The following is a 13,498-nucleotide window of genomic DNA, read 5'->3' as shown; positions in this document are numbered from 1 at the left end:
GAGGGGGAGAAGGCTGCGCCATTAGCTTCCAGGTGTTCGATATCCCATCCGCGCCGCGTCGTTCCCCTTGTTCCCGGCCGATCATGCTCCAGATCATCCCCCGAATGCCAGTGTAAGTTTCACTATACCGTCGACGATACAGCGCCGATAGGGCGCGAACCACGAAATGGAAAGGGAGAGGCTGGAGCCAGAGAGAAAGAGAGAAAGAGAGAAAGAGAGAAAGAGAGAGAGAGAGAGAGCTGAAGAGAGACGGAAAAAGAGCTGATGAGAAAATAGAGAAAGAGCTGAAAGAGAGATGGAGAAAAAGATGAAGAGAAATAGGGGAGAACTACCATGAATGGGATGCTTTTGTTTAGGACGAGGTAACAAAAAAGTCTAAACGACCTATCTAATTCTAGTTTGAAACGTTCGAAAGATTTCTAGTTCTTTTATTAGAAGAGTGTATAGTGTAGATACGCGTTTCACTTGCGTTTGCTTGTTTTATTTTTAATTTGCTTAAAAAGTGCATTTCGTTCTATTCACCAATTGGTTGCAGTGAATGGGACAGTGTAACGAAATAAAGCGATCTTGGTATTGATATTATAAGTACTGTTTTTTTTATTGATTGCAAGTACATATGATATTATATGTATAATGATCTTAAATTACATAAATCTTTCTTCTTTGCGTCTTTGGTTAATATCGCATTTTAAGTATTTTATGGCAAGAAATAATATTTTTCATAAAAAGAAACTAGGAGAAAATTAACAAAAATTTCTGAATAAAGGTATCTTAAAAATTGTACTAACAGAGAAATAGAGCGAGTAAAATATTGGGTTGGCAACTAAGTAATTGCCGATTTGGTCAATGAAATAAAAAATTTCTTTTTACTTGGAATCAAGTTTAATCTGTAATGTATTTTCCATTTTGTTCGATGACCTTTTGCCATCTCTCTGACAACTTGAAAATTCCACGCTCGTAGAAAGTCTGGTCCTTTTCGGCCAAAAACTGAGTTAAGTCAGATTTTACAGCGTCATCATCATCGAAAGTTTTACCACGAAGGGAGTTGTCCAGGGATCGAAATAAGTGGTGATCCGATGGCGCGAGATCAGGACTATATGGTGGGTGTAACATCAATCCCCAACCAATATCCATCAATTTTTGCCGAGTGGACAAATACGTGTGCGGCCTAGCATTGTCCTGCTGGAAAATGACACCTTTACGATTGACCAATTCTGCTCGCTTTTCCTTGACCGCTGCATTCAATTTGTCCAGTTGCTAACATTCATGGACAATAAAAAATAACATAATAATAATAATAATAATAATTTTATAATATAACATTTACGGATATCATAAAAATGGGAGTGAGAGACATCTATAACTGAAATCGGCAATTACTTAGTTGCCAACCCAATAGAAATAAAGCAAGAAATAGAGAAACAGAAATATAGAGAGAGAAATAAAAGAAGTGAGACAGAGAGAGAGAGCGAGAGAGAGAGAGAGAGAGAAAGAATCGAGGGAGAAATACAGAAAGAGTAATAGAAAAATAGAGAATAAGAAAGAATAAGAGAGAAATAAAGAGAGAATAATAGAGGATGAAAGAGAATGAGAGAGGAGAGAGAGAACGGCAGAGAATGAGAGATAGGGAGAGTAATCCTCGACTAATCCCCGGAGTTCTTGGAAATCGCGGTTAATGGGGTTTCGAAAGTTTCTCGCGGATGCACTGCGACACAGCCATGGGAGCCACGGTTTATTCCCAACCGAAGAGACGGCCCTCGAATTCGCGTCGTGGCTGCTAGGAATTAATGAGATCCGTGGTCTAAGCGCTCGATCAGTGTCAGAGCTGATTCCCTGCTTAAAAGTACACCACCTGTTAAGGAATCGCGGATCTTTTTGCCACTATTGCATTCCGCGAATTCTGGGACACCTGATGCGTTTAAAGAAACTTTAATCTCCTATGGAATTACTTTCTTCGATATTAGCAACATCGACGTTGTTTATTCACCCGCGGCAATCGGTTTTATCGTCCGATTCGGTAATTCTACGAGCTTTTTCTCTGATCGACGAATATTTCAATGTTTGCACATTGCAAATTTTGCAAGATTTGAACAGCAAAATATGCATCGACAATCGTTGCGATAAATTCAAAGAAATTAGCATTCTTTTTGCGTGTATATAACTATCTTATAAAATAGGTGTTAAATAAAAACGTATTCTTTCTTTTAATGTCTTTAATGAATTGAAAATAGCGTAACAATATTTGTAAATACTTGTGACGTTTCTCCTGTACTTTTTAAACCAATTTTCACCAATGAATGCAAAAGGTATTCGCGGTCTATTAATAAGGCACGTTGAACAATTTATGCATTGTAACTCGACGAAGTTGGTCAGCGCGCTTTCGTTAAGAGTAATAAATAACGTTTAACGAATGCTCGGCGCCGGTGTCGAGGTTTATCGAGCAAACTGTCCCCATGGTAACCTAATTAATGATAATTTGATTAATAGCGCGGTATTCGACGTGCTCGGTGGACTGCCGTCTGGAGCAATGTGTGCCTAGATGCGAATCGATATTTCGAAGAGCCAAGGCAGCTTGTACGTCTTCCCGTTATGCGCCGGCAAGATTAAGAACGCCGCGTATTACGGAACTTTACCGCATGGATAAAGCTTCGTGTACGAACCGTAAGAATATCGGCAAGTCTCGTGTCTGTCAGCGGAATGGTTTCCCTGCGGCTCGACAACGCTTTCAACCTTCATCTTATTCGTTAACCCTTTGCACTCGAATAGTGACTCTGAGGCACCATTAAAAAATTGTTATATATCACGTTCTAAGATAATTTTTATATTATTAAATCTTAGATTTGAAACATTACTGAAAGTGTAGCTGTTGCATAAATCGCAAGACTCAATTTCGTACGCATAAAATACACTTTGTCGTGTAAAATGAAAGTAATACAAGTCAGAAAAATGATTTTAGATTTACAGTTAAAATGGCTTCGAGTGCAAAAGGTTAACCCTCGGCCCACGGTTACTGGGTCGGTTTCATTCAGTGTACTTTCAATCCTCGCCTAATTGCTCAATTTACAGAAATATCACATTATCGGATATTAAATCAGATGAAGTTATCTCGAATAAAATATTTTGAAAGCATATTAGATAAAATATCCCACAGACCGGTAATGTTTATTGCGTTATTGTCGACATAAAAGTGGTAAACGAGAAATTAAAATGAACGGTTTTTACTTTGCACATCGATAATGAAGGTTTCATTTTTTACCATTTTTTACCATTTACCAACGCTTTCAACCTTTATCTTATTCGTTAACCCTCGGTCCACGGTTACTGAGTCAGTTTGATCCGGTGTACTTTCAATCCTCGCCTAATTGCTCAATTTACAGAAATATCACATTATCGGATATTAAATCAGATGAAGCTATCTCGAATAAAATATTTTGAAAGCATATTAGATAAAATATCCCACAGACCGGTAATGTTTATTGCGTTATTGTCGACATAAAAGTGGTAAACGAGAAATTAAAATGAACGGTTTTTACTTTGCACATCGATAATGAAGGTTTCATTTTTTACCATTTTTTTCTTACAATTCCATCATCACCACAGATGAAGAAGTACACAATTAGTAGCGGTCTCGCAGATCGGCAATAATAAATTTAGGATTAAACGATCGTTAAGGGTCGAATAAACGTTGATTTCTATCGAAACATCAATTACGATGATTCGAGCGAAGCGAAAATTAGTTCCGCTTTATTATCTCGCGGAGTTGTTTCAAACCGAATAAATACGACATTCGCTGCACAATGGCGAGCGCGGACAATAGTTGTTGCAATAAATGCATCGGCCGGTGGCCGAAAGTGTTGCGAAACTCTCGAACGGGTTCTACTTAAAACATGGACAATGGAACGTCGCGGAGAAACGTTTCCACTTTACGAGTATCGTTGTATAGTTTATCCTTGGCACAAAGTCCGGAGTGCCGACAAAGTGCAACCGGGACACGGCAAATTCTAGTTCGCTTAAAGTACGCGGGGGCCGATCGAGGATTTAATCAGCGAACTGGCAGCGTCTCTCGTGAGCGTATTTCCGGCAGGGATGGATTAGCTCGGCGCATCCGTTATCTTTGAACGCGCATTCCTCCATCCTGTAATTGCATTTTTCCTCGTGGCTTTCGAGGCGGCCGCGCTTCGGCCTGACCCGGCACCCGTGCTCCGCCCATCTGCAAGCGACCAGCTCGTCCGGATCGCACTCCTCCTCCTCCTCCTCCTCCTCCTCGGGCCTACGGTAGTTGCACTTCTCTTGGTGCATCGACTGCCGTCGCCTCGGCATCCTCACCATGCAGCCGTACTTCGCCCACTTGCAGATGACCAGCTCGTTCGGATCGCGCTCGTCCTCCGTCGGCGAATCGTCTCCCTCGCTGTGATACTTCCGGTAGTTGCACTTCTCCTGGTGCATCAGCTTCCGCCGCCTGGGCATCCGCACCATGCAACCGTACCGCCTGTATTTGCATACCAGCAGCTCCTCCGGGTCGCCGTACTCCTCGCTCGTGATCGTTATCTCGCCCAATGACTCGCCCAGCCCTTCGAACGCCTCGAAACGGTCCTTGTAGCCGCAGTGAGCCTCGTGGATCGAGATACGCCATGGCGACGTTCGCACCCTGCAACCGACCGTGTGGTGCCTGCACTGGACCTGGTCCTCGTCCCTGTGCAACACGTCCGTGGGAACGCTCTCCTCCTCCAAATGAGGTCGGAACTGACACCTGCGACGCAGAAATAGGACTTTCAGATATCTCCGTTCAGAAATCTCCTTCAGAATTCTCTTCTAAGGATAGCTATGGTGCACAGCGAGGCGAATGGACGATATTGTGCCGAAACGAAAGAATCTAGAATTATTATAACATTTAATTATTCGAATTCGATTGTTTCAACTTTATCGATATTCTCTATTGTGATTATATTTTTCATGGAGAACTAAAATATGTCGACTCTGCATGGTATATTTCTAGAGATATCGACGAGAGAATACCGAAAGTACAAGTTTCAAAGCGCGGCACCCATCGGTTCAAAAGTCATACGTATCCAAGTTTGCGTTGCAAATTCAGCGTTAGCTTTTTCATGTTCAAGCCGAAACGTTGCAAAGTAAGGGAGAAATAGGGAGAATGTGGTATGAATATTTTTCTTAACTTCGAACATTTACGTTAAACTCGAAACAACAAAACCAGCGACTCGCAGTTGCAAAGCTTGCACAGTTGAGATGCAGCAAATCTTCGAAAATGTTATTCCCGAGAATTTCGAACGGTCTATCCTTTTCAAAGCTTCGGATGGACTACGACTATAGCCGACTATGATTTACGAACTACGACGGAGATTGATATCGTGCTCACCGAGATTCGTGGAGGTCTATCAGGTGCAACGGGATCTTCACCCAGCATCCGAGATTAGCGTACGAACATAGCACAAGTTGCTGATCCGCGGACGGGGCCGGCGGATACGGGGTTCTCTCGTTATTAAGAAAATCCAGGCTGGGCGCAGTCGGATGATGTTCGTGGAATTGCGGTGGTAGAGGGTGCGGCATGAAGTGAGAAGGCGCGGGCATCGGGTAAGATGGACCGGCGTGCGGAGAGGGCTGCTTCATTTCCAACGGCCACTGACAGGTGGGACAGGCGTAGTAGTACGGTTTGCAACGGTAACAAATCGTGTGACCGTTGTCGCAAGTGTACCTGGGCGCCAGTTCCATCTCCATCAGGCAGACCGGGCAAACTCCCTCGCTTTTAAATCGCTCGTTTAAGTTCGGGTACAGGCTGTCCATGATCTGCGAACAGTACTCCGCTCTTAGCTTAGGCGTTATTTATAAATTAGGCTGCCTTCGCAGGTAAACGTGCACCGAGTTGTTCGAGGTACAGTGACCGAAATAATGATATAATATATATAATAAATGTAAATAATGATATATGTATATATATCATTATTTATATTTGTATTATATACTATTATATACTATTATTATTATATACTTTATATATATGTACATTAAGTATATAAAGTATATAATAGTATATAATACAAATATAAATAATGATATATGTACATATATCATTATTTACATTTATTATATATATTATATCATTATTTCGGTCACTGTACCTCGAACAACTCGGTGCACGTATGTACATTAAGTATATAAAGTATATAATAATAATAGTATAAAATAGTATATATATACAGGGTGTCCCAAAAATGTCTCGCAATCCGAAAGTGGCGGGTTCCTCAGGTCATTTGAAGCAACATTTTCCTTTACAAAAATTTTCTCCGAGGCACCAGTAACGAGTTATTAACGATAAACAGTGACCAATAAGAATCGAGTACGGCTGACGCGAGGCGGTCGAGCCCAGCTCAGCTGGCGCGAGGCGACCGAGCCAATGAGCGGAACTGGGCTTCGTGCGCTGGTTGACTGGGCCGCCTCGCGTCAGCCGTACTCGATTCTTATTGGTCACTGTTTTTCGTTAATAACTCGTTAACGGCGCCTCGGAGAAATTTTTAGACATGTACAACTATTATATGTATATATATTAGTTATCTATTCATCTATATAGATAACTAATATATATACATATAATAGTTGTTCATGTCTAAAAATTTCTATATTTTCCGTACCCAAGGTCACATGAAGGTCATGGTATTATAGGTTATTAGATTCGTCTTGATCTTAGCTATTATGATATAATGATAGCAATATGTAATCCTATTTTACAAAATATCGATGACCTTGAAATCTCAAAAAATATGACCTTTATAAAAAAATGATTTCCACCACAACATGTGTCCCTTTGAACCAAACAATTTGTTCCTGAAGCATTTTCGCGTATCATTAACAATAATGGAGATATCGCTTTGTAACAGAGTTTCTGAGACACCCTGCATATACATAATTAATATAATAATGATATATAATTTTCATGTCTCATCTAAACAATGTAAATTCTCAATAAATAATAATATACTCTCAAATTTAATGTAATAGCGATCTCATTTTTTTGATATAACAACGTGTTTTATGCAACGTTTCTGTGTTTTGTAATCATGATTATTTAAATAATATAATTTTTGCAATATGGTTATCCGTATTAGAAAAATTTTGAGATTTTGTGCAAAATAAATATAGGTTATTTTATTCACGCTTAATATTTTTGTATTTGTATTTATAAAATTCTCATAAATGTAATTTGAAACTGATTAATTACGATTAATTACGCTCGATTAATTACGATTAATTACGATTGTTTTCTACGATCTTAAATTTTTACTAGAAATAAGATAAAGCGATGGATATTCTTTTTACGTACAAACTGATATGTTGCTGATCGAGGGAAAAAATTATGTTAATGCAAATTTACGTTAAACTTGAAATGTTTCAGCAAAATAGTGATTTATCCAATACCATGCGTAGTTGGATATTTTTTATGACATTTTATGCATCGTATCAACGCTGATTTCCGAGCCGATCGCGAAATTTATCTATCGCTTCAGGATTTCGAGAAAGAAAAATCGATTTAAGCGAAGTTAATCACCGGTGAATCACAGTTCCGTGCACTCGAAGCGACTTATTCGCGACTAAATTCCGATAATTTATACGCGCAATCAGTCCCATTCACATTACCGGCTAACATTCGCAGAGTCTACGATCTGCAGCCTATTCGCGGGAATTATGTAAACGACCGAAAAATATTCGACGCTCAGTATGAAAATATTCAGCGAGGCATTCGCGAATGATATCTCGAGAAGTCACCGAAATTTCGAAGTCGCGCGATTTCGAAACAATAGAAACGAGATAAGCGACGGCTTGCGTGGAAGACCCGCGGTATCTCCGGGAGATATCAATGTCAGCAGAAGATAAATCTACTCACTCGAAGATTTAATACGCTTCACAAGAATATGGATCGTTGAGCAACACAGCGATCTGAAATCACACGTCGGTCTTCAGAAGACCGAAATTATCGGAGCCCATCTTCGCGAAAGGGGCCGGTCTTGGTGGTATACTAAGCAAGAACAATACGGCGGTACACCAATTCCAGCTGTGTCAGATAAGAATAATGTTTAGTCAGTTGGCTGGTTATCAAACCGGATGGCTTAAACAATCGCGACGGACTTTAGTCATACGTCGATGACATAGATTTTCTGCTATCGTTAGAGCTCTTTGTTCGCTCGACCGGGTTCCGGAGAATATTGAAAAATAACTAAGAAAGTGGCGTTGTTTTCTTCTTTCTTTTTTAATGAGCGACGTCATTTTCTTTTTTTTACGAGTGACGTCATTTGAAACCGAATCTCTTCACGGTGTTGTTGATATTTTTTCGATAACTAGAATATAGTTTATGCACTATTGGTTTAGGAACTATTAGTTTACGAGCTACTACTGGTTCATGCAATTCACAATTTGTGAAAATAATTCTGCATTACGTGATATCAATTGTCAATCGGTTAACTGTTGCAATGTTTTTGAAAAGTGTGCAAGTTACTGTAATTATGCTGTATACATATGTTTATCTTTCTTCATACTTCGTTTAAATACGACACTTTTATCAAATATATAATTTAACGTATAATTTAATTTTATAAGATTTAATAAAGGATGTATATAATTTTAATAAGATATTTAATAATACACTTAACAAAGTGTCTATCCTACTTAATCAGGTTAGCTGCCAACGTTTTGCGTGACACGTGTCCCCGTCAAAAACAGTTAAAAATTTCTGCGTACTCTGAACAATTTAAAAATACCAAACAACACTTGTCCAAAAATCCTAGGAATCTATAAACACTGAGAGTTCCATAACAATTCTAAAAATGAACGAACACTCAGAATTTAATAACAACCCTCGAAATGTATAAGCACTCAGAGTCCAATAACAATTTACAATACCGTATTGGTAATATGCTCGAGTGATATCGTTGAGAATGCGCGCAGTGCGTCGATTTTAAATCGAGCATCGATCGATCGGAGCGGTAGAAACGTCCGAAGAGGATCCAAACGGAACTAGAATTACGTGAACGTCGCTTCGACGGTTTTCTTCAAGGTCATCGGTTCTTCGAAAGCGAACAAACGAGTCTCGCTCGGAAGACAATAGAAGAAGCGAGAAGAATAGAGGTGTCGTCTAATTGAATTGGAGAAGAAGACGCGTAGAACCGATCTGATAAGAATAGTCTCCACTGCAGGTTGGAACTGCATTAAAATGGAAAAAGAAGGCGACAACTTTCAACATCGTTTCCAAAATAAATACGATCTACAGTAATGTCTCCCTAATTGACGCCCTCGGATTGCCCATAGAAATGGACAATTTGGGAGGAGAAAATACGATTATCAGAGCCTTCTGATGAAAATGAAATGAATCGCAAGACTCGAATAATCGTACCCCTCTTCCCAAATTGTCCATTTCTGTGGATAATCCGAGCGTCAATTAGGGAGATATTACTGTAAATGGAAGATCACTTAGAGAGAGGTCGATAAGATAAGAATAGTCTCCACTGGAGGTTGGAACTGCGTTAAAATGGAAAAAGAAGGCGTCAACTTTCAACATCGTTTCCAAAATAAATACGATCTACAGTAATGTCTCCCTAATTGACGCCCTCGGATTCTCCACAGAAATGGACAATTTGGGAGGAGAAAATACGATTATCAGAGCCTTCTGATGAAAATGAAATGAATCGCAAGACTCGAATAATCGTATCCCCTGTTTCCCAATTGTCCATTTCTGTGGATAATCCGAGCGTCAATTAGGGAGATATTACTGTAAATGGAAGATCACTTAGAGAGAGATCGATAAGATAAGAATAATCTCCACTGGAGGTTGGAACTGCGTTAAAATGGAAAAAGAAGGCGACAACTTTCAACATCGTTTCCAAAATAAATACGATCTACAGTAATGTCTCCCTAATTGACGCCCTCGGATTGTCCACAGAAATGGACAATTTGGGAGGAGAAAATACGATTATCAGAGCCTTCTGATGAAAATGAAATGAATCGCAAGACTCGAATAATCGTATCCCCTCCTCCCAAATTGTCCATTTCTGTGGATAATCCGAGCGTCAATTACGGAGATATTACACTAAATGGAAGATCACTTGAAGGTCGAGGTATACAATTAATTTTCGTCATCTCGCGGCGCATCGTGATCGATTCGGTAGCCGGTAACCGTTGTTTCCGGCGATTCTTCCGGCGTGCAACACTCCTGGACACACATACTTACGGCAGCAGACACGCGAGTCGAACAGATTGCAATCGATCGTGCTGAATTTCCTCACTCGACTCGGTCGGTTCTCGTCCTTGCGGCGCGGCGGTGTCGCGTTCGCCGGGGCGAAACTGAAATTACGAACGCGCGAAGCGAAGGGACGGGGAAAAAATAGCCGTCGCGGCACGTACGCCTCCGTAACGACGGGCGCCGTGTGTCATCGTCGAACTGTCAGCGTTCCCTTATTTGCCAAGACCGATAGCGAGACTTTATCTGATAAAGCCGCGGCCCCCGCGCCTGATAGAGAACCATTTCCGCGGCTCGCGGCTCGCGTCTCCGCGACGTCACCCGACGATCCGCGCCCCGAAAACGACGCCGACGGAGACCGGATCGTCGGCCCGGTCTCGTTACTATGCATACCGACGCGCTCGATGCTAACCGACGCATTTATTACGATGTCGTGTCTCGAAACGCCGACAAAAATTTGCTTCTTCCAACCGCGACAACTCATGTTCTTCCCCTCGCTTTTACGTGTCTGTCTCCTAAAATGCAAACGGAAATCTGATTATCGTTTTACGCACCCTTGTCTTCTTCGTTTTTTAACAGTTTTCGGTGGCTGCGTGCGATCGTTGATTACTAGGTCGTTCTTAAGCCTTATTCGACGACTTTTTATTCCGTCTAGCATTGCCATCCTAAAGTGTGTGAGAAAATTATGCGTGCAAAATTTATACATTCAAAATATCAATGATTTGATTTTGTTCTCAAACACGATTGTTCTTTGTTAATTTAGAAATGTCGTTTAACGTTTTCGACAAGAATGAAACGATGCTTTAGAATTTTAGACCAACAATGTGCTACTTCCTGAAAATGTGTACAACATCTTTATTAATCATTGTTAATACAGCGTATTAATTACGCTGCATTAAATAATTGTTAGTACAGCGTGTTAATTACGCTGTATTAAATAATTGTTAGTACAGGGTATTAATTACGCTGCATTAAATAATTGTTAGTACAGGGTATTAATTACGCTGTATTAAATAATTGTTAGCACAGGGTATTAATTACGCTATATTAAATAATTGTTAGTACAGCGTGTTAATTACGCTGCATTAAATAATTGTTAGTACAGGGTATTAATTACGCTATATTAAATAATTGTTAGTACCGCGTATTAATTACGCTGCATTAAATAATTGTTAGTACAGCGTGTTAATTACGCTGTATTAAATAATTGTTAGTACAGCGTATTAATTACGCTGCATTAAATAATTGTTAGTACAGCGTGTTAATTACGCTGTATTAAATAATTGTTAGTACAGCGTATTAATTACGCTGTATTAAATAATTGTTACTACCGCGTATTAATTACGCTGTATTAAATAATTGTCAACACAGCGTATTAACGATACAACTGAAAGGGTGCAAACATCTCTTAAATGTACCTTTTATACCCGACTTTAACGGTGCCTGTGTGTGGCTGATAAGTTTGTATAACATAGTTTCTATTCTATGCGAATGATATAAGCTCTCGTTCAGCTTCGACAATGCAGTGTATATACTGCTGTTCATAATTCTTGATAAGATATCAACGATTAATCGATAACCTGTTGTGAGGATATGTACCTGTCGCGTTAAACGTCAACGTTCCGGCGTACCGTCCGCTTTGTCAGTAGACCTCATTCACACGGCAGGTAGCTTTCTGTCTGAATTTGCAAGATCCGCGGTTTGATCGCGATCAAGTTATCGACAAATTTTCTGCCTCGGTGAATACTACGTTTCATCAAATTTTATTTGCAGACTGTCAATAGAGTAATCATCGAAACGATGCACAGGTGTTTCGAACCTCTTATGATATAAGAGATAATTGTACGAGACTTACACAATTAGCTATGTTTGTATTGCAATTTCGCTAATAATCTTATATCCTGAACAAATTTCCAGCGCCATTTTAGGGCAAGAAAATTTAATAACTAGAATGAAGAATAAAAAAGGAAAATAAAGAGAAATAAAGGAAAATAAAGAAAAATAAAGAATAAATAAAGGAAATAAAATATCCGCGAACAACGTTACCGCCAGAAGAACGTTCAGTTCCGAATTTCCGTCGAACGATGGCCACGGTAGATGCAACGTCGAACGTCGTAACGTGTGACGGATTCCTGTTTCCACTTTGATTGCTTGAACGTCCGCCACTGACAGTTAATTATGGATGAAAAATTGTTGCCGGTCGGGCCGCGACCCTCCGACCACCGCGCGCTTGTTACGCAGCTTCCATTTTGGTCCCCCTGATATGGTCACTATTGATAATCTCCGCGTGAGACCCGGGATTACGTTTCACGGCCGCGTGTTCCTTGGTCCCCCGTTGCTTCGCATATTTCAGCGGACGTCCCGAGGTGTCGAGTGCTACTTTAAAGTCGGTATCTTTTGCCCGGAGCCGAGAAGATCGAGTGAACCGCGTTAATATTCGGACACCTCTTTTCATATTGGACGAAAAGACTTGTATCATTTTTGAAGGTGTTAGAAAGGCCAGTTTACTAAGCAATGTCTACAATTTCTTTTTTAAATAGCGATTGTTCGGAGTGAAAAGAAAATAAGGAACTCGCGTGATTTTTCATGCTCTTTTGTCATCTTAACGAATTACAATTCTTGAGAAGAATTTGTGCGAAAAGTCAAAATTCGCGCAATTTTTCATTCTTTTTTATCTCAACAAATTGCAAAATAAATATTGTCCGCATTAATTGCAAGATACAGAAGCTGCATAGACGTTTCTTTTATTCTTCGATTATTTCACTGACATGAAAATAATGAAAATAATGCGATAGTATGTTTAAATTCTTTAAATGTGTTTTAACTGTTTTGTATTTGGTCTACTCATTTTTCTCGTAGATATATGAACACCGCAGTCTAGTAATAACACTAAGAAAAAGTAATAGCCGTTAGAAGACACAGAGATAACTATAATTGAAATCCTAATACGTCGGTGCCATTGAATTCTCGGTTTTGTAACCGAGCACGCCGCCTTCGAGTGTGAATCGTCGTTTAAAAATAATCCCGACGATTCGAAACATATTTGTCCGACTGCCATAAAATGTACGCGATAGTATGCTCGTTAGTATCGCGTCGCGCGATATTTTCCTCTCTTTAATTCCGCTTTGAGCTCATTAAATCCTATCGTTCTCGGTTTGCACACGGAGCTCCAGTATTGATTACGCAGCGAGCCTGTTATTGCCGTTTCAACTTTAATTGAACGAGACCGTGAAATGTATATTCGATTAATAGCTCGAC

General features: G+C 39.9%; 2 protein-coding genes across 6 annotated transcripts in view; one reads left to right on the top strand and one right to left on the bottom strand.

Annotated features, from left to right (window-relative positions):
• hwt (SH2 domain-containing adapter heavyweight) overlaps nucleotides 1-13,498 on the top strand; it is a 414,519-nt gene that overhangs the window by 147,880 nt on the left and 253,141 nt on the right. The window lies entirely within an intron of this gene.
• Nucleotides 2,196-13,498, bottom strand: part of LOC117218398 (uncharacterized) — a 36,689-nt gene continuing 25,386 nt past the window's right edge. The window contains exons 1-4 of one of the 5 annotated variants that reach the window (XM_076520909.1): nucleotides 10,232-10,458; nucleotides 7,895-8,062; nucleotides 5,375-5,802; nucleotides 2,196-4,750 (exon numbers count right to left, since the gene is read on the bottom strand). In XM_076520909.1, the coding sequence (XP_076377024.1) occupies nucleotides 4,039-4,750; nucleotides 5,375-5,799 (1,137 nt within the window). In that variant the 5' untranslated portion in view covers nucleotides 5,800-5,802; nucleotides 7,895-8,062; nucleotides 10,232-10,458 and the 3' untranslated portion in view covers nucleotides 2,196-4,038. Of the gene's footprint in view, nucleotides 4,751-5,374; nucleotides 5,803-7,894; nucleotides 8,063-10,231; nucleotides 10,459-12,286; nucleotides 12,384-13,498 lie in introns of those variants that run through there. The other 4 variants (XM_033466733.2, XM_033466734.2, XM_033466732.2 and 1 more) reach the window with 4 other exon arrangements.

Source organism: Megalopta genalis, chromosome 4 (genome assembly GCF_051020955.1).
Source record: "Megalopta genalis isolate 19385.01 chromosome 4, iyMegGena1_principal, whole genome shotgun sequence".
NCBI lineage: Eukaryota > Metazoa > Arthropoda > Insecta > Hymenoptera > Halictidae > Megalopta > Megalopta genalis.
This window is presented reverse-complemented; position numbering and strand designations above follow the sequence as displayed.